Below are 24,496 nucleotides of genomic sequence, written 5' to 3' on the forward strand. Positions count from 1 at the left end.
CCACTTACAGCAGCTGCCGCGAACAACTGAAAAGCGTCAAATTATTATTTGAAATACCAGGTGAACATAAACCAGCAGCAAGCGGCTGCTTTGAAAATTCAATATCGTTGGTTTTTTTTAAAAATTCAACGAATATACATTTTTCGATTGGTTTAAAATTCGAAATTGGCGCTCAACAAAATTGAATTTTTGTAGCATACTTTGAGGGTGTCACATGCGTCGTTTTACGAAAACAAGCTATATCTCAGCCATATCCTGCCGGTTTTTCAAAGGACATATATTGCTAGGTTCGCAAGGACAACCTCTATCGAATGGCATCCAAAAATATGGGATAATTTAATTATCCAAAAATGGAAATTTTTCAGTCCGGAAGTCACGAAAATAACATATTGCAGGATAACATGAGAACTACAAGGACGATTTGAATGTCCTTTGGCACAATGATAGCTCGCATCAAATAGCATTATTTAATAAAGGATCCGCAAGGATTAGACAGCATACTGTCAAGATATACCCAATTTTCTTTATTCAAAAAAGTCCTTTTATCTTGGGTCCTGCAAGGACGTTCGTCCTTTTTAGTATGCCAATCGATTTTCATTGATTAGAGCAACCATTGTCCCAAAGGACATGGCGATCGTCCTTCAAATGACCGAGATACGCCAGATTTTCACAAATTTTGGAGTTTTTTCTATGCCAACCCTTGAAAAATTTTACGTCGAATTTTGTTGGAAGATTTTAAAAATCCGTTAATAATAAACAATAGTGCTATGTGTTCTGGTTATGAAAATGGGCATCTTGCTGCGATGGTTAAGTATTTGCAGTTGTGGTAACAAACGAACATCCTTTTTCGAAAATAAACTAACACATGCTGTTGCATTTTCACTAGGAGCAGAAGAATAAATCCACGATTGACATCAATGAAATATGGGATCATTGCAGAACATTTATTCCAACGTGCAGTAATTTCAAAACTAAACTGCTAGCAACTACATATAATAAAGCTTACTATACAGAGAGTAACACACGACGTATAAGTAATAAATAGTTCAAAAGCTGCTTGGACGAACGACCAACCTAAAGAGCACATCGAGTAGTAAGAAGGATCACATGTGACAGTGGTTTACTTCAATAGTCGATTGGAGTAAGCTGTAAGCGAGCATTTATGCTATTTTTGCTGAAATATTTAAATGCCTGATGTATGTACACACACTCAGGCTGAAGCTCGAGCTCGAGCTCGAGCTCGCATTCGCACTCGAATGTGTGGCTGGGATATGTGTATGGATATGCCACAAATTGATACAAAGTGGATGATGCTCTACGCGGAAAAGGGAAAACTTGCTATTAGCATGCACGCAGCTGGTTCAGTCTTCAGTCACACACACAACACAACATAAGTATGCAACGCACTTACCCTTCAACGATGTTCGCATCACATCCTTACAAAAAAAAAAAGGAAGAGAGCGATGAAAAAAACACATTTGCATAATATTACTTGCACAGTTTGCGGTCGTTTTGTTGTTGTTGTTGTTGTATCTTCATTCTATATACATATGTATATAGTCTATATATTTATATATAAATTTGTTTGTTTTGTTGTCGACGTACAATGTATAATATGTTAAAGATAAAAAAAAACTTAATGCTTAAATGGATGGAATGACGTAACATCAGTTTTGTTTGTTTTGTATGCGGGCGTGTGCTTACATTCGCTTCGAATAAGAGCTCTTAAAATACTAAGAGACGCAAAAAAAAAAATAGAGAATAATAATATGATAATGTAAATTGCCATTGATCTACAATTCAGAACAATAAACGCGACAATTGAACAGTCGTTTATATAAATGTAAAATACTCTACTCTAATTTACTTAAATTTACATAATTTTTAACATTTATATATTTTTAGATATTTGTATGCTTAATTGGTTGCATGTTTCTCGCTATGATTTTGCCATAAGTATTTATTATATTAATAGATCAGTCAGTGAGTGCATGTGTAAATATTGTTGAAAAGCACTGCTAAACAAAATAAGTAATTAATTTGTATAAACACATAAATATCAATATCAATAATATTAAGACACATAAAAAAAAATAATAGAATATGTTAATAGTTTAAGTTTCTTCGAGTTGCTTTTCAGGCCAGGCAGAATAACTTTTTCCAGAACGAAGGCGTCGGAGGCAAAGTGGTGGGCACCAAACCCTCCCAGATAGCGGCATCGAACACGTCTTTGACTTTGTCCTAAGCGAAGAGAAAACAAAAAATTATATATATTAAATATTTATGGTGTTGAATAAAAAAGTTGCTAAAGTATGTTTGACATTTTTATTGTTGTTGTTGTCGTTGTTGGTTTGCAAAAGTATTTTAAACAAAGTTAAAGCAAATGCTTGAATGTGTCTTCTCTACCTTTATAATTTCTTGTAGCAATTTGTCGTCTCGTTCGTAACTTAAATCAAATAAAATAAAATACGAGTGGAAAGCAGAGCTAAAAAAAATGAATGAATGAATGAATGCATCTTTTGCCGTAAAGTCAGTCAGCATTAGCGCCTCCTTTGGGAAGGCGACGATGATGACGACGACGACGACGACGTCGTCGAGTGCAATGCACGACAGACAAAAAGGTGGCTTGGCTTGGCTTTGGTTCTTCTCTGCTCGCTCACTCGGAAGTGCCAAGGCAACAGCATTTACAACATTTGCCAGACGCGCCCGAAACAGAGGGAGAGAGAGGGCGAAAGAGAGACAGCGATAGTGGTTAAGAGCTGCTCTTGCGCTGGTTACAGTTACCAGGCCGAAAACCGCACAATTATGATTATTTCTGTGTGTGTGTGACTCAAAGGCAAAACGCCTCCCAAGCGTCATCGTTCTGCAGAGTTTTGCTTTTTAAGTGTTTGCATACACAGACAGCAACAGCAGCCGCCCAAAGGATTTCTTATATTGCAGTATGTGTTGTGTTGTTATATATATAGCACAATATATAGTACGAGTATATCTAGTAGTACTTGCACTGACAAAAAAAAAAAACCGGTTCTAAAGTCAAGTTTTTTGGTCTCAGTACTGAGAATTTTAATCTAGAAAGTGCGCCTACAACATGGTAATCTTTAAGTTGGAAAACGCATCTTGAGCATGAGTCATTTTGAATCAAGAAAATACATTTTCAATACAAGAACATTTAATATAAGCAAGTTCTTATCAATAAGAGAAACTAATCGTTGACTTCTAAAGAGACACAAATCTGATTTTAAGCTTAAAAAATATTCCATTCTATATGCATTTTTCTAACTACACAAATTATGCACTTGCTAATTTTAATGAAGAATAGTTCACAACAGACAGACAAAAACTTTATATGTTAAGAATTTCGATTGAATTGCAAATTTTGTAACCTAAATCTAGAATTTGGGATTTTTTAGATTAAAGTTCTTAGATTTAATCATTTGTTCATCTTTTAACAGCAGAACTTGATGTTAGAAACTGTTCTTTTTTTTTGCAGTGTGCTTGCCGGTTTGGTGCAATGACTTCTGTTTGGCCCCCCAAAACAGCTTTAATTAATATGATGGCTGCAGACCAACAACAACGACGAGAACAACAAGAGTAACGTCAGGAAGAGGCAACAACTTGTACCTCGCAGTCCATCTGCTGCTGTCATATTGTAAATGTATTGTACTTTACTCACCTGTGTGGCTGACGAAGTCTCAATGTATTTGGCACCAATTGTTGTTGCCAGATCCCAGGCGTCTGCATATGAAATTGGTTTCTCGCCATTCGTCTGTCCAACACACGCACAGCATATGAAATCAAATAAGAAAATGCATAAATATTTAAACAATTTGCACGCGCAAACACAAAATGAAAAAATCAACAGACAACACATCACTTTTGTTGTAGTTGTTGTTGTTGTTGTGGTTGTTGTGATAGCACGCAGCAATAACTCACCTGCAATTTGTTGAGCACATTTAAATTGCTTCGCAAATCGGACTGGGTGCCAACTAGAATGAGTGCCGCCTTTGTTTTGGCAAATTTGGGAGCCCATTTCGATTTGATGGCGCCAAATGTTTCGGGTTTCACCACCGAGAAGCAGAGCAGAAAGACATCGCTGTCCGGATAGCAGAGTTCACGCAACGGATCCAATGTGTCCTGGCCGGCGGTATCACAGAGTTGCAGATGCACGGGACTCTCATTCACATTGACATCGACTGCAAACAAGAACAAAATGTCACATAATTATAACGCTTTCGCATAATTGCACGACTTAAAATAAAAATCGCATTTATCTGTACTTTGTTTTCCCTTTGATTGGTTGGCTGGTTGGCTGGTGACTAATGAATCAATCAGCGGAGATAATAAATTAAATAAAGGAAAGCAAGAAAAATAATTACTATATGCGCCTGCACACGCGGGGCAATTTAATCAAAGTGGAGTGAGGAGGGGGAGGAGGTGATTTACAAAAAAAATATTTAAATGCCTTCTCTCTTACACTTGAACTGGTATTTTTGATTGAATTGCCGTTGGAATTTCATTTAAAGCGCGCTCTTCCCTCAATCCTTAACTCTCGGCCCACACGCAAGTGCACATTTTTGGCATAGCATACTTTCCAGCGCAGACTGCGACATACACACATTCACACACACCTACACACACACGGTGACTTTGCTCTTTGACCCACACACACACACATTTATACTAACACTAGCTTCAACCCCCAGCTCAGGATGAACTATGCGAGGCATTCGACTCTGCACTGCATTGCACTTCACTTTGGACAGCAACAGACACTCCAGACGGACAGACAGGCGGACAGACGGGGCACGGGGCACGGGACAGTCCAACCCGCTGGCTAACATTTTCAGCCCACAAACTCCGCCCAGATAGAGCGCAGAAAGTGGCTTGAATACTGATAGCCAGATTGCAGGCGCTGAAGAGACTCGAAATTTTCCATATTACTCGTTTGAAATACGGTCTGCGTTCGCTATGGAAGGCATTACTTGAATTACTTAAATATTCAAATTACAGAAAGATGAAACAGAGAATTTTATAATCCGAAACATATTAAAAACATGAGCCTAACATTCTGTAATTACTTTAAAAGTATTTAAGCTATTAAGATATAAATAAAAAGAAAATTAGAAAATATAAAAAAAATAAAAAGAATCTTTGAATGTTTCTCTAAGATCTATAACGTGTAAGATATATATTATTTATTATATTATAAAATATAAAAAAATAAAAATCTTTGAAAGTTTCTCTAAGATCTATAACATGTAAGATATATATTATTTATTTCTTAAAAAAAAAATCTGAAATTTACAATATACATACAACTAAAATTCTGAAATTTAAAATGAAAGTCAATCAAATAAAGAAGGAACCAAAAACTGAATTGAATTGTATGTTATTTTAAACTATTAGTATTCTTTTTGTTTATGCATAAATTACTCAAATAAAGCAGATGTTAAGCGTGTATCATTTCTTGTTTAAACTAATCGAAAAGTGATGATCAAAATAGTAAAAATAAAACTCAAACACAATAAACACTTTATACTATTTTGTTGATAAACTAAATTTATGTATGAATTGAAATTTGTTGCGAAATAAAAATTAAATTTTGATAGGGAAATGTGGACGAATAAAAGCGACAAATATTTCTGAATTGTATGCAATCTTTTCTAGAATAAGTTTTGTGTGCGTAAAGACAAAATACATAAATTCGTATTGTATTTTGAATTTCAATTTGTTGCACGTTTAATAATATTGCTGTAGTATAAAACGAAAATGAAATTCGTATGTTTATTGAAAGTCTCAATTGTTGGATTTAAATGAAAAAGCAGCCTATGCTAGCGAGTGTTTACTGCATGCATAATATAGTATATACACACTGCTTGTAATTGCAAGCATGTTTGTGACCATATGCAGAATGAGCAACTTGCAAAAAATGCGAACCAGAGACTTGAGGCATGTGGCATGTGGCAACTGCCTCTCGGGAATGTGTAACTACTACGAGTTTGCCCCGCAAATATAATTGAAATTAAGCACAATTTTCTTCTTCGGCTTTCCTTCTTTTTTGTGCATCGACTACAGGAACCATGTGTGCAGCTGTTGTTGTACATTTGTGTATGTATGTGTGTGTGTGTGTGTGTGTCTCGTTGGGTAAACACAACTACATATAAATACAGTATATAACACAAGTTACAAGTTGTTGCGATGTAATTGCGGTTGCTCGCAGACTGCGGCAATGTCTTAAAGTTGCCAGCAAAGTTTCAAATTGCAAAGGGAATTTTGTAATGCGAAAATGCGAATAATACCGCATGTTTTACTATCTGCAGCAACTCGAATGCAGCTTCAAATCCATCTGTTTTACCAGCACATTTATGCAATTTACTAATATACAATACCCAACTGCAGAGAATAACATATAATACTTAATATACTATAGTAAATTCTTATTACTCATTTATTTTACATATTCTTTTTGTACTCTTTCTATATTTTATAATTATTTTAACTTCCCCCTTGCATACTATTTCTATATTATACTCTTGTACCTGCACAGAATAGATAATTCTATACTTTATGTTAACTATTTAGGGTATGTAAACTTCCTCACATACTGTTTAGATATTCCTTTTAATTCAATATTTTACAATCTTAAAATAAACCAAATTAGTATACCCAAAATGCTAAAATATACAAAAGACTGTAATTGGTATATCGATATAGTACTACATTGCAAATATACCATAGAGAACAAAATATACCAAATTGTCAGCTTCGACAATTTTTATCTGATTGCATCCAAATCTACTTATCTTATATTTCAATTTTACACTTAAATTGCATATATCTTCATATTGAAATACCGAAATTATTAAATAAATCGACGAATTTTATAATTTACAAATAATAATTATGAACTCCTTCTCATACTTTATCTACCTATTGATTTTATTAGCATATATTTTTAAAGCAGAGTAGAGAAGTTTTGTAGTTTTTTTTTAAATTATAAAAAGACTCGGTATTTGAACTTCTTTTAATCCGAAACTAATTCTGCAAATATAATTTACTTAATTCTTAACTGCAACTATGTTTGCTCTCTAAGGAAGCCAGAAAGTTCTTTGTGTTATAAATAGTAATTAGGAAATTTGAACTTCTTCTACTTCCAAGTCATAATTATAGCTTTACATTGAAGTAACAAAATAGCGTTAAACTTTACGTTAACATATATGAATAAATTTCAATTGAAAACGTGTTTAAATTATGAACTGCAATAAATATATAAAGGTGCATTTAAAGCTGCAACTTAAGGTGGCAAACAATGTAAATATAATTGTGGTTTGGCTTGATGAAGATTTCAGCCACGCGCATCCAAAGTCAAGCCCCCAAAAAGTATGCAACACTTTTGTGTGAGTTATGCAATCGCCTCGCAGCAGCATAATGAACAATGAATTAGCACAGAGCACAGAGTGCAGAGTGCAACACAGAAGAGCAGAGTGCAGAGCATAGCAGCACATCATTTTTTGAGTGGCACACACACAAAATATTTGTGTGTGGGTGTGTGCACAAAGTAAAGAGTGAAGAGTAAAGTAACGTAACGTAAGCAATGCATATTTAAAACGCATGCAAAATGATTTAAATGGCCTCGTAGAACGCTGAACGTTGAGCGTTGAGTAGCAGTTACTTTTGGCTTGCTTCGGCAGTCAACCATAAGCCACCCAGCAACATGAGGCATGCAGCATGCAGCATGTTGCCACTCAGTTACCACTAACTGTGGTTTATACCAGCGCTATCTGAAAGTTAATCATGACTGGCTTTCAATGCAACAGCAGCTGCTCATTCCTCACCCCCTCATTTCCCCTCCCCCTTCCCCATCTCTCTCACGCTCTCTCGCTGAGTTGGCCACTCTGTTTGCACGGCGTAAATAAAGTTGGTGCTCCGAGTTTTTAATCAGCAGGTCGCCGAAGGTCGACCTCTTAGCTCATGTAAAATAAATTTCATTTTTGTAGCGCATAAATTTCATGAATGCATTTGCAACAACGTCGACCGAGAGTCGGAGAGTCAAGAGCGCATCTCACTCTTCTGGTCCCACAGCGAGCTTGATGTGCTCCATGTTTCACTTCAGACATTGTGTGTGTGCTGTCAAGTTGCAAAGCACTGCAGCAGCAGTTGGCATCATATGTGTTCATACCCTGCAATTTTTCGGCAAATTTGACATCTTTATATTCTGTTGTTGTGGCATTTGTTTGCGTTTTAATTTGGAATTTATTGTTTGCTTCAACTTTTCACATTTAATAGCCATAATTCCTGCTTCTATCGCATTGCAGGGTAAAACTAACCAGCACAATGCAAGTGCAGCATGAAAGACATCAAAAGGCGACAAAAGGTTTTCTTTTCGAACGCCTTCAGATGAAGCAGGCAAAGAACACCAAATGAGAACGCTTCAAGTTATGTTGCTGCTCAACTGCATAGCTCGCTGCAGTCTTTTCTCGATGTGAGATATTTCAAGATTGCCTCCTAAGAATTGCATTAAAATAAACCTAATTTAATGCATTCATGTTTTAAAATATTGAACTTTTTAGTACTAAGTTTTGTAGTTTCATCAATTGTAGGGCAACTTTGTGCCTGGCAGCAGGAGGTATCTTTGATCTTATAAATATACCAAATACACCCTTTGGTATATTTAAGTATCTTTCAGTATATTGATTTGGTATATTCCAATATTTTTGAGTACATCAATTTCACATATTTCAGTATTTTTAATATGGATGCATCTTCGATCCTATAAATATACCAAATACACCCTTTGGTATATTTAAGTATCTTTCAGCATTTTGATTTGGTATATTCCAGTTTTTTTGATATATACCAAATACACCCTTTGGTATATTTAAGTATCTTTCAGTATACTGATTTGGTATATTCCAGTATTTTTGAGTACATTAATTTGACATATTTCAGTATTTTTAATATGGAGGCATCTTCGATTCTATAAATATACCAAATACACCCTTTGGTATATTTAAGTATCTTTCAGTATATTGATTTGGTATATTCCAGTATTTTTGAGTACACTAATTTGACATATTTCAGTATTTTTAATATGGAGGCATCTTCGATCCTATAAATATACCAAATACACCTTTTGGTATATTTAAGTATCTTTCAGTATATTGATTTGGTATATTCCAATATTTTGGAGTACATTAATTTGACATATTTCAGTATTTTTAATATGGTACACATTCGACTGTAGCTTTCTTATTTTTATTTCGTTTCCAATTTTTATACCCGCTACTCGTAGGCTAACTTTGGTATATTTTTAGCATATTAATTTGGTATATTTAAAAACAAAATAGCGCATAGTTTGGCTTTTATTTCACATCACACACGACTGTAGCTATTTTCATTTATTTATTAACTTTTTTTTGCTGTCACTTTCAACTCTGCAAATCGCCATTTACTGAATTTCGATTTGTGCGTTCGAGTACCAAAGATTGAGCTCAAAGTTCTTTTGCATTTCACCTTTCTATAGCATACTTTTTGTCTTATTTTTGTCATCTGCTTTCTTGTCTTTTTTTAGAGGGGTTTGCTTATTAATCGATTATCGATTTCAGCATGCGCAACCGAAAAAAACTGTGTCACACAGTCGGAATGCGAGTACGAAAATATAAAAAGCCAAGCAAAAAAAAAGGAGCATTGACTTTACGCATTCAGAGACACAGACAAAAGCCAAAAAGCGACCAAATGACGCACAACAAAAGAACGGAAAAAAATACGTCGAGGTCTCTAAGCTCCCCGCTCTTGAGTGCGCGCGTGTGTGTGTGTGTGTGTGTGTGTGTGTGTGTGTGTGTGTGTGTGTTTTGGGGTGTATTGGTGTGTAAGTGTGGCAAGCACACAATTGTGTAATTGTTACTTGTCAGCGACCATTGAAAGTCAGTCAATCGCTTGGCTGCTGTCGCAACCTTATTGAAACTTAATTGAGTCAGTCATTCAATCACTCCCCCCACACTCGCTGCCCCTTTCTGTCATCCTCTTTCTCTTTCTCTCGCTCATCCAACCACACATCCATCTACTCTCTCTCTCTCTCCCGTTCTGTCTCTGTTCACTTCCTCAATTGCACAATAGCACAATTGCCAAGTAGTAAGCAGAGTGCCACTCAATTAGCGCCTGTTTCGTAGTATTTTTGCTCCTCATTTCTTTTTTCCCTCTTCAGTTTTTTTTGTGAAAATTTCAACATTTCTGCTGCTGCTACAGTAATAAATGGCAGTTGATGGATGTGCTTGGCGGCATCAAGTTGTCGAGTCCTTGAAGGGCGGCACTTGATAATTAGTTGAACTATGCACAAAAGTTATGCATGGCGCAACTATGCAAAGCCTCTTGCAAATATGCAAATCACTTCGGCACACACACTCACACACACGCACACACACTCTTACTCGAACACACTCAACAAGAGTGCACACACATAACATTCGAGATGTTGTCACACAGTAGAACCTCACTAAATTGCAATAGAATATATTTGAATTGCAGATATGAAAACAAAAAGTTGGAAGTTGAGAAGAGAAATAAACTGAAAACATGTTTTAAAGTTATTGGAAATTTAAAATACAAAATTTAAGGGAATGAACCGAAAAATTGTTCGATTTTAAGCATTTTAATCGGCAACCAAAATGAATAAATAAAAATTTAAAACATGATTAATTTGAATTGTGTTTTATTTGTTAAGTGTGGCTTTATAAGAGAACAATTTTTGAAATTATTATTATTTTGCAGAATTTTCATAAATATTAAATACGCTAAGCAAGGCTTACTTACAAAGCCATCATAATTGAGTTTCTTATTTGAATCCACAAAATTTTTTCATGCCAAGCACTTTACTAATATTTCATTTTAATATTTTTAATAACTTCTCCTCCTAAATAAGATTTGACTTCTATCCAATTACTTTTATATATATAAAATTTTCAGCTAAACAGATTCTAAATTTATTAAAACAAATTATATTTAATATGCTACTTAAGAAAAGTATTTTCGTTTATATCGCTAACATTTTCTGCCATTTTCGTAATTCAAAATGAAATGTCAATTTCAATATATTCATGTTTAATTTCTGAGTTTCTACTGTGCCAACAAAAAGTTCGCTTTCTCTCTCTCCAGAGGAATGTGAACATACATACATACATATTTGAATGTACACACATGTAGCATGTGTGTGTGCAGAATTATGCTAAGGGAGCGCGCCATGTTATGCTTAGTATTTGGTAAATGACGCACACGGCGTATGCGTAATAATAAAAGGTACAAGCATCTTTTTCTAGGAATCGCAATGGCCCTAAAGTGCTTCTCGCCAGCTTAAAGTCTATACTTACTACGCCACAGGACATTATAGATCAATGAACTCAAAAAATAAAAAAAGAAGACAAAATAATAAGTGGAGGAAAAAAGTATAGAAAACCAATATAAAAAGCAAATTGTTGTTGTTCTTTGTCCAACAGCAACAACTTATTGATCGGCCCTAAAAGCAATGACGCAGATGAGATTGCAATTATGGAGAGGCAACAAGAAAAAAAAATATAAGCTACATAATCATGTTTGCTAGGCAAATTTGTATTCATCTCGAATTGATTATGGAATTAATAAATTAATAAGAATACAAAATAAATATTATATATGAATACAAATCATTATATTTTAAGCCTTCACCATTCTAAATTAATAAAAATTGTAATTTAGTACGTTCTTTTTAAATGATGCAGAAAAAAAATTAGCATTTCTTACTAAATATTTAAGTAGAACTCAAAAGCGAACTATGAAAATGAGCTTGCAACAAATGCAAATATTTATTTTAAAATATATGCTAATTTATTATAATATCTATCATATTATACTCAAATCGTTACTGAATTTCATATGTTAATCAACTACTTTATATAAGAATTTAATTATAGAGAAAAAACAGAAACTTAAACCACTTTAAAAATAAGTGAAAGTTATTCTTATAGCTCTGGATTAGCAATATTTATTTCGAGTTAAGATGGATTTAAGAAACTTTTTCTGTTTTACGCTAAAACTTATCAATATGTAAATTTTTTGTTTTTCGTTCGAATTCCTTAAGCAGAAAAATAATTATAAAATATGCAAAAATCTTATAGCTTTTAATTAGCACTTTTACAAATTAAAATCGATGAATGATTTTTGGAATTATTTCTGTGTTTTAAGATATTTGCAAGAATTAACGAATTCGTGCAAAAACCAAAAACATAAAGATTCTTAAATCAATCTTTACTCATTTTAAAAATAGTTTCAGTTTATAGTTCTTTTCTCTGCAAATTCTGTTTACTTTCTTTCAATAACTAATAACTAGTTGGGATTTCTTTTTTAAATGATCATTTATCATTTCTATTACATACTCTACTACTGATTTTTAAGATATTTGCAAGAATTAACAAATTCGTGCAAAAAACAAAAAACCATAAAGATTCTTAAATCAATCTTTACTCATTTTAAAAATAGTTTCAGCTTATATTTCTTTTCTCTGTAAATTCTGCTTACTCTCTTTCAATAACTAATAACTAGTTGTGATTTCTTTTTTAAATGATCATTTTTCATTTCAATTACTTACTCTACTACTGTTGTGTGCTAGTTTTTTGTGAGCCAAAAAAACATTTCAGTTGTAGAGAATCTAATATTTTATAAATTTTTTTAATCTGTGGAGATTTGAGACCAACACAACTAACAACTTGGCATTTCCTGTGCAACGTTGGTCGCTGTTGATGCTGCTTGACGTTGCAAAACTCATCAACTGGCTGTACTAGCCTCTCGTGATTAAGGGCATTGTGGCATGAAATAAGTGCACATTCATGCAAAATTTATTAGAGTCAGGCCAACGTCAAGTGTGTGGCAGCAGTCGGAGGCAGAGGCAGAGGCCGAGTGTGCGTCTGTGTGTGTGTGCTAGCGAGTGTTTTTGTGTGGCACAACATAATTCAATCAGTTGCAGTGCAAGTGCTGCCTACAAGTTGAGACATAAAAGGCTAGAAAAGATGGCGGTGACAAAAGCAAGAGCGAGAGAGAGAGAGAGAGAGAGAGAGAGAGAGAGAGAAAGAGAGGGAGAGAGAAGCTCCGCTGCCATTTTTATGGCTCTGATGTGCTGTTGTCGTTGGCTCTGAATAACCGCAAATTTCAATTTTCCGTTCATTAAAATTCGTGAATAGCAGACATAAAGTGTGCGGGGAGGAGAAGGTGAGGGAGGGTGGAAGTAGGAGTGGGAGAGCATCGCTCACATATGGCATGAGAGAGCGCAAATGCGGAAGCAGTGAAAGTCAAATGAACCTGTGATGCCAGAGAGACAGAGATGACTGCCTCCAGGCAGTTGAACATTATTTTCGCCTACTTCCGTCAGCTGAGACTGGCCTCAAACACACACACACACACACACACACACACACTGGCACACACACATACAGAATGGCGCCGCATCCTTCACACGGAAACTCAGTAAAGATTTCACAAATTGGTTTTCAACAAAATGAAAAATTCATATACGTGGCAAGGCAGCCAAAGGAAGGCAAGGCAAGGCAAGCCAGTCGAAGGTCGCTGCTTACAACTGTATACATATAGAATATATATATTTGTAGGGAGAGAGGAAGAGGAAGAAAAGGAGGAGGTGTGTGTGTACACCGAAAAATGCCATTAAGTAAACCTGTTGAAAAGCGCAGTCGACACCGAGGCGCAGGCAAAAGCAACGCGAGCAACGCAGGCAGGCAGGCAATCAACATTTTCACATTTTCGCATTTTCACGGTTTTCACGGTTTTTCGCTCGCTGCGCAACTTACCGTTATAAATATCTGATGCCGTCGGCACATGCTCCGGATTGAATCGATTCTCCAGATATGACAAGATCAAATTGGTTTTGCCAACGGCGCCATCGCCAACCAGAACGCATTTTATCGAAGGCTGTTGTTGTTGCTGCTGTTGTCTTCCTTGTTTTCCTACGATGAATCAATGCAGAGCAAAGACAGAGAGAGAGATAGAGAGAGAGAGCGAAGAAGAGAGAAGATTAGTTGCTTGCAAATTGCAATTAATTAAAAACAATGCACGAACAGAACAACAAACAAATGATGGCAATTGAAAACTTTTGCACCATTTTCACTTTGGCGCCATTTTGCATTGTCTGCTGCCATTTGCAATTGCGGCCATTGTTTTACTTATTCTTTTTCTTCTTCTTACCTTTGTGCTCAGCATTCGCCACAATGGCTGCTGCTGCTGCCGCTGTCTTCTTCGATTTGCGTTTTCGCAATAAAAACTTTCCACCTTTGCCGCTGTCCGCGCTTGTATCACTCAGCGATTGTTGCTGCAATGAAAGAAGAAAATAAGAGACGGGAAAAGATGAAACAACTGTTGTGCTGTGGCAAGAGAATGAAAATGCCAATGAACGCGGAGGAATAAGAATAACAATAACAATAACAATAACAAGAACAACATCCATTTGGTCAGCGTGCTACGTGCCACATTCAACTTCAACTGCACCACAATAAAATGGCCAAAGTTGATCGATGCCTGACACAATACAGCTCGAGGGAGGGGCAAGGGGCAATGCTTAAAAACTATTTGCAGATTGCGCATACTTTTGAATTAAGTCCTGAAAGCAGAGCACGTAGCGAAGTCACTTTTAATGGCATAATTAAGTCCAGCGAAACAAAAATACATTTAACGAAATTCCCAACTCGACACAAAAAAAAGTGTAATACAAATAAATAGTGAAATGCTGAAAAAAAATATTTTAAAATTTATTAAAATAATTTGAAGTTTTCTTTAATCATCTTAAGCACATAATAATCATAGATTTATTAAACAAACAAAAACAAAAGTCGAGTGTACTCGACTGAGAGATACCAGGTTTATAATTCTTTAAATATACCGAATTTATATACCAAAAAATACTTAAATATACTGAGGAATATTTTAAGTATATCGATATATCAAAAAAGCTTTCGGTATATTTATACCAATTTTTTTTTTAATATACCGAGTTATTTTTAGTATATCAATATAATAATATCAATATACAAATAACAGCCTTTGGTATATTTTAATAATATTACATTCTAAAAAATACCATATAGTACAAAATATACCATATTGGCAGTTGTAATTGCAGTGAAATGATTTGATTTGATTTTGATTTAGTTGCATTTAAAGCACATATCAAATAATTAAATTGATATAACAATTATCTCAATAAAAAGTAGAATGAAAATAAATAAAATAGTATCATGAATATCGAATGCATAAATAATAATTTGAATACTTTAGTAATTCCCATGCAATAGCAAAATGTATGGAATGAAATGTTTTGATTTGGTTTTAAGTTAATTGCATTTTAAGTACATAAAATTATTAGTTATATTCAACAAAAAATGGAATTTAAATTGTTTACTTTACATACTATATTCATATCACACTTTATAATTACATTTTTATTTATTTACATCACACTTTTGTATCATAAATATAAAAAATGATTAAACAAGATTTTAAATATTTCATACTAGTTTAATAATTGCAATTGCAATGAAATGATTTGTGATTTTAATTGTATTTTAAGTACATTACATTTTTATATGTATATATGTACATATGTATATGTTACACAAAAAAGATTATTATATATAATTTACTACTTTATTTATTTATATCACACTTTTTTGGTCATAAATATGAAATTACTAATTAATATTTTAAATCTTTCATAATATTCAGTTGCACAATAATTATAGAAATTACTATATCAATTAGAATACAATAAAAGCACCCGATTACCCAAAAATGTTTGCAATGCTCTGAAATGAATTTTTGGCTCTGAGCAACAGCAATCGAATACGTTAATTAATTCAACAATCATTTATTATATATTTAAAGGGTGCCACAACAAACACACAAAAACACACGTATATTTTAGATAAATGCATTCTAAAACGCTTTCGTTGAGTGCAATTAGTTGTAGAAATGCATTTCGCATGTGTGTGTGCGAGTGTGTGTGTGTGTGTGGTTAAGCATTGTTTGTCCAAAACCAAAAGAGAAAATTTCTGCTGCTGCTGCTGCTGCATTCCAGCAGCATTCGATATATATTTTATATATGGCTTTGATTCATTATTCGAATAAAATTGCATATATTACTCTCGCTCTCGTTCTCGTTTTGTGGTTAGCCAATAACCGAATTGCGCAGAGATTTGGTTTTAGTGACGGGGCGGAGGCAAATGATATTGCGCATACGCCATGTGTGCGTGTGTGTGTGTGTGTGGCAGTCTGAGACTGTCAATTAAATAATAAAAGCAGCCAACGCATTGAAATGTTTCCCTCCCCCCCTCTAGACGCTGAAATGTGTGTGTGCAGTTGAGGGTGTGAACTAATGCCAAGCGCGACACTTTACGCCATGCTCTGGGCTAATTTAATATGCACATATAAATTAGTCAAGAAGTTGAGAGAAGATGATGGAGAAGGGAGACGGAAGAGGGAAGGAGGCGACGACAGCACGCAAAACGCGCGCCTCAAGGCGAAATGCAAAAATCTAAGCGAACAACAACAACAACAGCAACGGCAACAATGAAGATGATGCTGTGAAACATTTGACGCATTGCGTATACGACAGCGTGTACAACGAGAGTAAGTCACTCAACAGAATTCAACTCGCGTCAGACAATTGTCGCAACTTTTGTCTCACATCTGCGCTGCTAATTGGTTTAGCAGCTTAGCAGCTGAGCAGCCACAGCAAGAGCAACAGCATTCTTGTTTTTTTTTTTTTACCACGCCCTCAACAGCAGCAATAAAGAATTAATTAAAATTCACTTTTTTTTGGGTTCACGTAAATAAATAAAAGCGAAAATTGTTTTGTCGAGTGGCATTTTGCAATATTTTGATTTATGCGCTGTTTGTTGTGCGTTTGCCGCTTTTGCTGCTTTTGCACAATTCGCACATTTTAACGCGCTTTCTGTTGCAATTTACAATTTTTGCACTTTGAAGACTTAATTTATGAGTTGCACATTTATCGTTTGTTGTTCCAACTGCCGCCGTGTTGTACGTTGCACACGCTGCACAGTTTATAAACACCGAGTTTAATAAATTGCTCTACTCCCAGCTGCTGTTAAATGGTCAACAATCTGCACTCGAATTAATTAACGGCATCATATTGTTGCACAGTCCAAAGCAACAAAAAAAAATTAAAAAATATAAATAAATGGTGAGCTTTATTTAATTAAATTTCATGTAATTCAATTATTTTCACCCAAAGTGTAGGTCATCATATTGCCGCTTGATTTTTCAATGATCTGTAATAAATGCGAGCTGCAAAATGCCAAAGTGCAAGTGCATAAAAAAGGCTTGTGGCAAATCAAGCGCATTTCCTAGAGTAAACTCCACAGTCAATAAATTTCAACGCATTTTGCTTAGCTTTAAAATATGATTTAAATTGCATTAAATAAATTGAAATAAATTACTTTGAGCTTAAGTTCAGTTTACATATGTTATTAGAAACTGAAGTAATTTTTTAAAATGTTTCTAGAATAATATGGAAAATGAGAAAACTGTCTTCAAATTTACGATTTGAATTCTTAAGTAAACTTTAAATATTTTGATTTGAAATCAAATTCGCATGGTTGAAAACTTTAACAATTTTTTTAAAAACCAGTTTGCAAATAATTTAAAGACTGCATAGATGAAAAGTAACTTCAGTTTTAAACTGAAATGAAAATTACTTTTTTGATGAAGTCGATTACATTTTAAAATGCTGGCAGAAAATCTAACAAATGTCTTTAAATTTTCATATAAGAAAATAAAAGTTTTATGAAATATGAATTGAATTGCTTTTTGATGTAAGTATATTAATAAAAATATCACCAAGTTCACGACAAAACAAGGCAAACTTAATTCCATTTAAATTTAAGATATTGAAAAGCAATTGAATGGCAAATAAAACGTTTTAAGATATAATTTTTCTTGTGCAGCAATTGTGAAAATTACAATCAAATTTTTGAATTGGATTTTGCAATTTCCTTTTTATTATATTACTACCTAAAAACTGAATTCGATTTAAGTATGAAAAGTTGAGTCGCTTTCCTTAGTAGCTAGTACTCCCTTCTTTTAGTTATTATATTATTTTGTGTAATAAATAAACACTTGAATAAATAAATAATATTTTGAAAAGCAAATATTAAAGATCAATTTGAAATTTTACCCTAAAACCTATTCCGTTCAAATTTCAATTCATTTTTCCACAAAATTTCTTTTAAGAAATTTGTTGAACTTTACATGACATCTATTAAGCACTTTATTTGTAAAGCCTTAAATTATACACCTTTCAAATAATAACAATTGTTGTGAAGAAGCCATAAAGAAAATGCTGCACACAGAATTCCACAAAAGTGAATTCGAGAATATCGCCGGGCTGTGCGTATTTTATAGCTGTGTGTTAAGTGAGTGGTTGCAATTGCAGGCCAATTAATTAAGAGTAGTTTAATGCTAATGATCGAATGGAAATGTCAAATCAATCATTGCACAATTGCCAATTACGAGGCATCTGTCCGCAGCCATTAACAACGCCATCAACATCATCATCATCATCGACAACGACAACGAGAACGACAACGAGAACTTCAACAACGACGACATCGTCATCAGCACACACTAAAGTGGGTAAAAGTAAGAACGAAATCGACATCGACATCGAAATGTTTCGTGTATGAGTGGCTGCTGCTGCTGTTTGCTCTTGCTCCTGGACATATACTACTCTATATAGTAGTTGGGGGTCGAGTTTGGGGTCGGGGGGTAAGTACATAAGTATTTACCAGACGCTATCTAAATCAATATCTAAATTGCTGCTGTGCGTCGTCGTCGTCGTCGCCATCGTCGTCAGCCACTTCAACTTCTCGTTGGAAGGAAGCGAATAAAAAAAAAAATGGAATTGGAGGTGCGGCAAGTGCTGCTTGAAAGCTTGTTTTGAATCGCTTCAAGTTGCGCGCTCGCATTTTCCGCTTGTTAAGCGATAATGTCACAATATCTACTCCCAACTACTTGACTCTCTCTCTCTCTTTCTTTAAGTTGTCCTTTTCTTTTTATTCCTCACTTAATTTTTTATTCGTTGCTGTTGTTTTTATTTTTTTTGTGGGTCACTCGCATTTTATGCAATTTTGTGTAATCATAATTGTTGTTACTGGTAATAGTTAAAGTAATGTATTCGTTGCTGTTGTTGTTGCTGTTGTTGTTGTTGCAAATATTGCGTGCTTCGCAATGTTGTCGGTAACCTCGTTCGCAACAGCAACAACAACAACAACAACAACTACAAACAAACAAAATTGTGGTCTATTAAATGGCATGCCACTTATTGCATCAAAGAGTTGCATGCAACGACCGGGGGGCAAGGCAAAAGTGTGGCAAAAAGACCGCAAAACTAAACATTCGAAGCTGCTGCTACTAAAACAACAACAGTAATAAATGTTGGGCGAAATACGGCCACAAAATGAGTTTCCTTTTGCCAGCAAAAGCCGCTGGACGGACAGACAGACAGAGACACAGGTGGGGGGGAAAAACATATATATAGAGTATATATAGTACATATGATGTTTGGCCAACCTGATATTATTATTACACAACCAACAACAACAACAGCAGCTGACGTCAGCAGCAAAATTGAACGCATGTGAAAAGCTGAAACTGTTTTCGGAAAAGCACAATCCTCAAACTGCCAAAAAACCGAAGCGAAAAGCAAATATTTTTGTTGTTCTCGATAATAATTTGTTGCCTCCATCGATGTTGTTGTTGTTGCAGTTGTTGTTGCTATTGTTTTCAGTGTGGTCAAATAAACCGCAAATGAAAATAGAAACACACATTAAAATTTTTCTGTTTGCAATTTTCTCGACAAAAGTTTCTCTCCCTTTCTTACGCTCTCTCTCTCTCTCTCTCTCTCTTTCTCTATCGCAGTCTGTTTTAGGCCAAACGTAATTTGATATTTTTGCTGTCAAATGAACTTTGCAAATTGACAAGCAAATGAAAGACAAATAATCCATAAAAGATTGTAAAATAGTGTTCTATACTATTTTTCCACATACTCGTAAATATTTAACAAATAAATTTCGCATTAATATTTTGCTGTGTGTGTGTGTGTATTGTGTGTATTTGTTAATTATTATTTTGCAATTTATCTGCCAATAACTTTACGCTGAAATGTCAATTTAGTCGACTAACATAATTAGTTATAGTCCACTCACTCTCTTCATTCTTCCTCACTCTTGTTTCAATTTCACTATCAATGAATTTCTACTATCTTTCTCTCTCTCTAACTATCTCTCACTCTCACTCTCTCTTTCTCAATGTATTTGCAGTATTTGGGTTTTGTGCGTGGCATTGTCACATTAATTTTCATACCGCAAATTGAACAATGGAAATTTTGTTGTCAACGTTTGCTCGTTGCCTTTGGATCAACTAGAAAGCCTTGCCTTATAAATATTAAAATAGCATCCAACGATTGTTTATTTATCAAAAACAAAGACGATTTCAATTGCCATAAATCGATCGGTAAATTGCTTTTGCATTTAACTAGGCAATTGTCTATTTTACTTTAGTTCATTAAATTAATCGAAAGGTTAACAGAATTTGAAATTTGTTAGCAACAAAAAGTACAAACAATAATATGTAATCATTTCGTTAATGGTTATCTAATAAATAATAATAATGTAATGGAGGCAAAACTAAAGAAACTCTCTGAGAGAAGCCAACTCAAAGTGGCCAAAACGAAAGGAAACTCAATTTTCTTAAAGAAATTAATGCACATTATGTTTAATTGAAATCTTTAAATTTAACACGAAATTGTTTGACCAAAAAATATCATTAAATTTCATTTTTTTTTCTAAATATTAATATTTTGTATTATTAAATTTTACTAAATTTTGTTATATTCTCTTATTGAATATTTTATTTGCGTATATTATTAAATTGTACTTATTATTTTTAGGTTTTTCATGGTTTGCTATTTAAGTATAATTTAGTTGTTTGACTTTTGGTTTAGTTGCTGATATTTAAAACATGCTTATTTGTTTTTCTTATTAAATTGTGCTTGTTTTTATGAATTTCATGTTTTGTTTATGATTTTTCAATGTTCAATTTCTTCAATCACTGAATTTGATTGCAGTTTCATGTTTTCTATTATTAAATTTTACTACATTTTTCTATGTATTTCATTGTTTTATATTTTGTAATTTTAGTCAATATTTTGTTTACGTATTTCATTATTTCAATTATTACATATATTTTGTAAATACTTCATTATTTCTATTATTAATGTTTAATCAATTTTTGCAGGTATTTACTTATTTCTATTATTAAATTTCCACAACATTTATTTACATAGTTTCGGTGTTTGAGTTATGATTTTAATGTTGGGCTCAGCACGTTTAAATAATAAATTGGAAATAAATGAAAAGTGAATCGAGTAGCTTAAATAAATGCAATCTCTTGGCTATTAAAAATGTCGAAAAATATTTATTTAAGCAGTGCAACGCATTAAAGCGAACGTAATGCGATGAAATAATATAAAAGCCAATTGAGTGTCACATAATTTGCAATCATTTTATATAGCCCACAGCGAAAGAGAGAGAGAGAGAGAGAGAGAGTGGGAGAGAGGGAGAGTCACTCACACAATTTGTTTATAGTATGAAATATTTAAGTCAACCTCTCTGTCTCTGGTATATTGATGGGGCAACAACAACAACAACAACAAGAGCAACCACAACGAATCCATAAATGATAATTTCATCAATTTCACTTACAATTCGCAGCGACAGCAGCTGCGTTTAACAAACTCCCCAGTCACACAAATTTCCATATATACGTACATAAATATATATATTTAACAAAATTATTGGGCAAAACAAGTTTGCACATGTGCGCCAAACTTTCGTGTGTGTGTGTGTGTGTGTATGTGTGTGTGTGTGCTGTGTCCCCTGCAGTTTAATGGACGCACGCAACGACAATGTATGTTTATGTATTAGACTGTGTTTGTGTGTGTGTGTGTGTGTGTCGCATCCCTGGCGATTTATTCAATTGCCCAAAAACACACTCGACGATTCGCAGCAGACACAACATCATGGCCCACAAACAAGAGTTTACGATGCCTTTTTTCGGGCCATGTAAATTACAATTCATGTGACTGTCAACAGCTTTTTTAGCCCAGCCTCTTCTTCCCCCACTCTCTCTCTCTCTCTCTGCGCCTCTCTGTCTAAGATTGTGACCCAAAATGTGTGTCACACAGACACACACACACACTTGCACACTCTCACGCAGACAGCTGCTGTTGCAATCAAAAAATGTCGGAGCTATTCGCTCATTTTCATATTTCAAATGCGTGCACTCGAAATGTATTTTAAACTTTACTGTTGACATTTGGCAACATTTTTCTCGCTCGCTCGCTCTCTCTCTCTCTCTCTCTCTCTGCTCTGTCTCGTCGTAACTTTTGACCCATTTTTATATTCAAGTTTCTCTCGTTGTCTGCTTGCCTTTTCCCCCTCCTCTCTGTACGCCTCTTAAGTATGATTTACATGCCAAACTTTTAATGGCAAAAATTTGCGCATACGAAAAGCAAAAAAAAAATGTCGCCCCGCTGCTTTACTTCGCTTTGCGTTTGTCGTAAGGTGTTCAAGCGAAACACACAAAAAAAATATTGCAGAGTTTGGCTTTGATTCGTGCTTTAAAGCCAACAAATATATATATTTGCATATTGTGATTTTTGGGGTCGAATTTTGGAGGCTACCTGAGCATGCAATTTGGCAGCAAAAGCTGACCCCAAAAAGTATGCTACACTTTTTTCGTTAGAATTTTCACATTTTGAAGCAGCGCACAGTTGCTATATAATATACATATATATATGATCTAATATGCGAAACATATGATCTGATGAATTTTTGTGTTATATATTTGATATTTAACAAAATAAATTTTTGGTGAACGTTTCACAGAAAGTATTTCTCATCCATTTTGCAGCGACTTTTGTTTCTTTGTAATAACAAATAATGCGCCCAAATAATAATTATTTATTAGTGAAATTATTACAATTTTTCAAATTTAATTAGAAGTCATTTAAAATTTACTTCAAGAAGGTTTTTATCTACAATTATTCGAGTCAGTGTTGGAATTTCCAGTTTTATGGGTTAAGTAAAACTTTTTTTATGGCAAAAAGTGCATGCTGGGTGGTTGCTTGGTTCGTTGGTTCGTTGGTTGCTTGGTGTGTCGGCTTGTCTTGAGTGAAATTATTAAAAAGTTGCACATTTACGAGCATCGAACTGGACCAAAGAAGCTGGCTGGAGATGGCGAAGCAAAGCAAAGCGAAGCGAAGACAAGCCTGAGCTGAGACCAAAAGTTCGAGGAGGGTGCCACAAAACTCAGTAACGTTTGACATTGGCTGCCAGCTCGTCGGGGCTTATTTAGTTTAAGACGCACTCGCCCACACACATACACACACATACAGACTTACACACACACACACACTAACACAATGGGAAAGTTTGTTACGCAAAAAAGTTGGATGCCAAAAACTTCAAACTTGGCTTTGACTTTCGTTTTATACGCTCGGCAAACGGAAAATATTTTTAGCCAGTTAGAATGGCGACGTTTTAATTTAATTTGCCAGCACACACCGAGAGAGAGAAAGAGACAGAGGAGAGAGAGAACGAAAGAGAGGTGAATAGCAAACCTGTTTTGCAATTTACTTATTTATTTATTATTTCCTTGCTGCCGACAGGCATACAACACACAACAAAAGTTCTCTCGCTGTTGTTGTTATTATTAAGTAATTTTGTGCAAAAAGGTAAACAACTTACAATAAATCATCAGACGCACGACGAGATGAGCTTGCAAAATCATTGAAAATAACTCCCATTCCCCAATAAATTGTTTTCAATTAATTACGGTCCTCTTTCTCTCTCTCTCTCTCTTTCTTTTTTGCTGAACCGGAATTGCGTCAAAGAGTGAAAATTCATCAAAATAAATCAAATATTATGCACAATACAAAAAGCAGCATAAAAAAAAGAAGAGAATGTTTTAAGTCAAAACTTGCCATTCAAATGGAAATCAATGCAATTTTCTGGCAACCAATAAATGAATTTTTCAGTTAAGAAATAAATCACATTTAATTCTCTTCAATTTTATTGCACATTTTTGTGTCGAACTTTAAGATGCATCTTATTGAATAACAGAAATTCAATTATTTGCATTATTTGTGAATTCAATTCAAGTTTTTCCAAGCGTATTTGCGCTCTTCACCTTTCGAACACTTTAAAACAAATAAGAAAGCTACAGTCGAGTGGGCTCGACTGTGAAATACCCGCTACGCATTGTGAATAAAGGCATAATAGTGTGTTATTATTTTTAAAATATACCAAATAATATACCATAAAAATACTAAAAATACTGGGTGTTCCATTTAGTATATTGATATAGTCCAACATTCAAAATATACCAG

At 34.3% G+C, this 24,496-nt stretch overlaps 1 protein-coding gene across 1 annotated transcript in view; it reads right to left on the reverse strand.

Moving 5' to 3' along the window:
- Window positions 1–1,525: 1,525 nt before the first annotated feature.
- The window catches only part of LOC132796198 (probable serine/threonine-protein kinase MARK-A), a 77,050-nt gene continuing 54,079 nt past the window's right edge, over window positions 1,526–24,496 (reverse strand). Inside the window, exons 4-8 of the mRNA XM_060807278.1 lie at window positions 14,221–14,344; window positions 13,827–13,982; window positions 3,934–4,193; window positions 3,674–3,766; window positions 1,526–2,241 (exon numbers count right to left, since the gene is read on the reverse strand). Of these exons, the coding sequence (XP_060663261.1) occupies window positions 2,137–2,241; window positions 3,674–3,766; window positions 3,934–4,193; window positions 13,827–13,982; window positions 14,221–14,344 (738 nt within the window). The 3' untranslated portion in view covers window positions 1,526–2,136. The remainder of the gene's footprint in view (window positions 2,242–3,673; window positions 3,767–3,933; window positions 4,194–13,826; window positions 13,983–14,220; window positions 14,345–24,496) is intronic.

This window comes from Drosophila nasuta, chromosome X (assembly GCF_023558535.2).
Source record: "Drosophila nasuta strain 15112-1781.00 chromosome X, ASM2355853v1, whole genome shotgun sequence".
NCBI classification, from domain to species: Eukaryota; Metazoa; Arthropoda; class Insecta; order Diptera; family Drosophilidae; genus Drosophila; species Drosophila nasuta.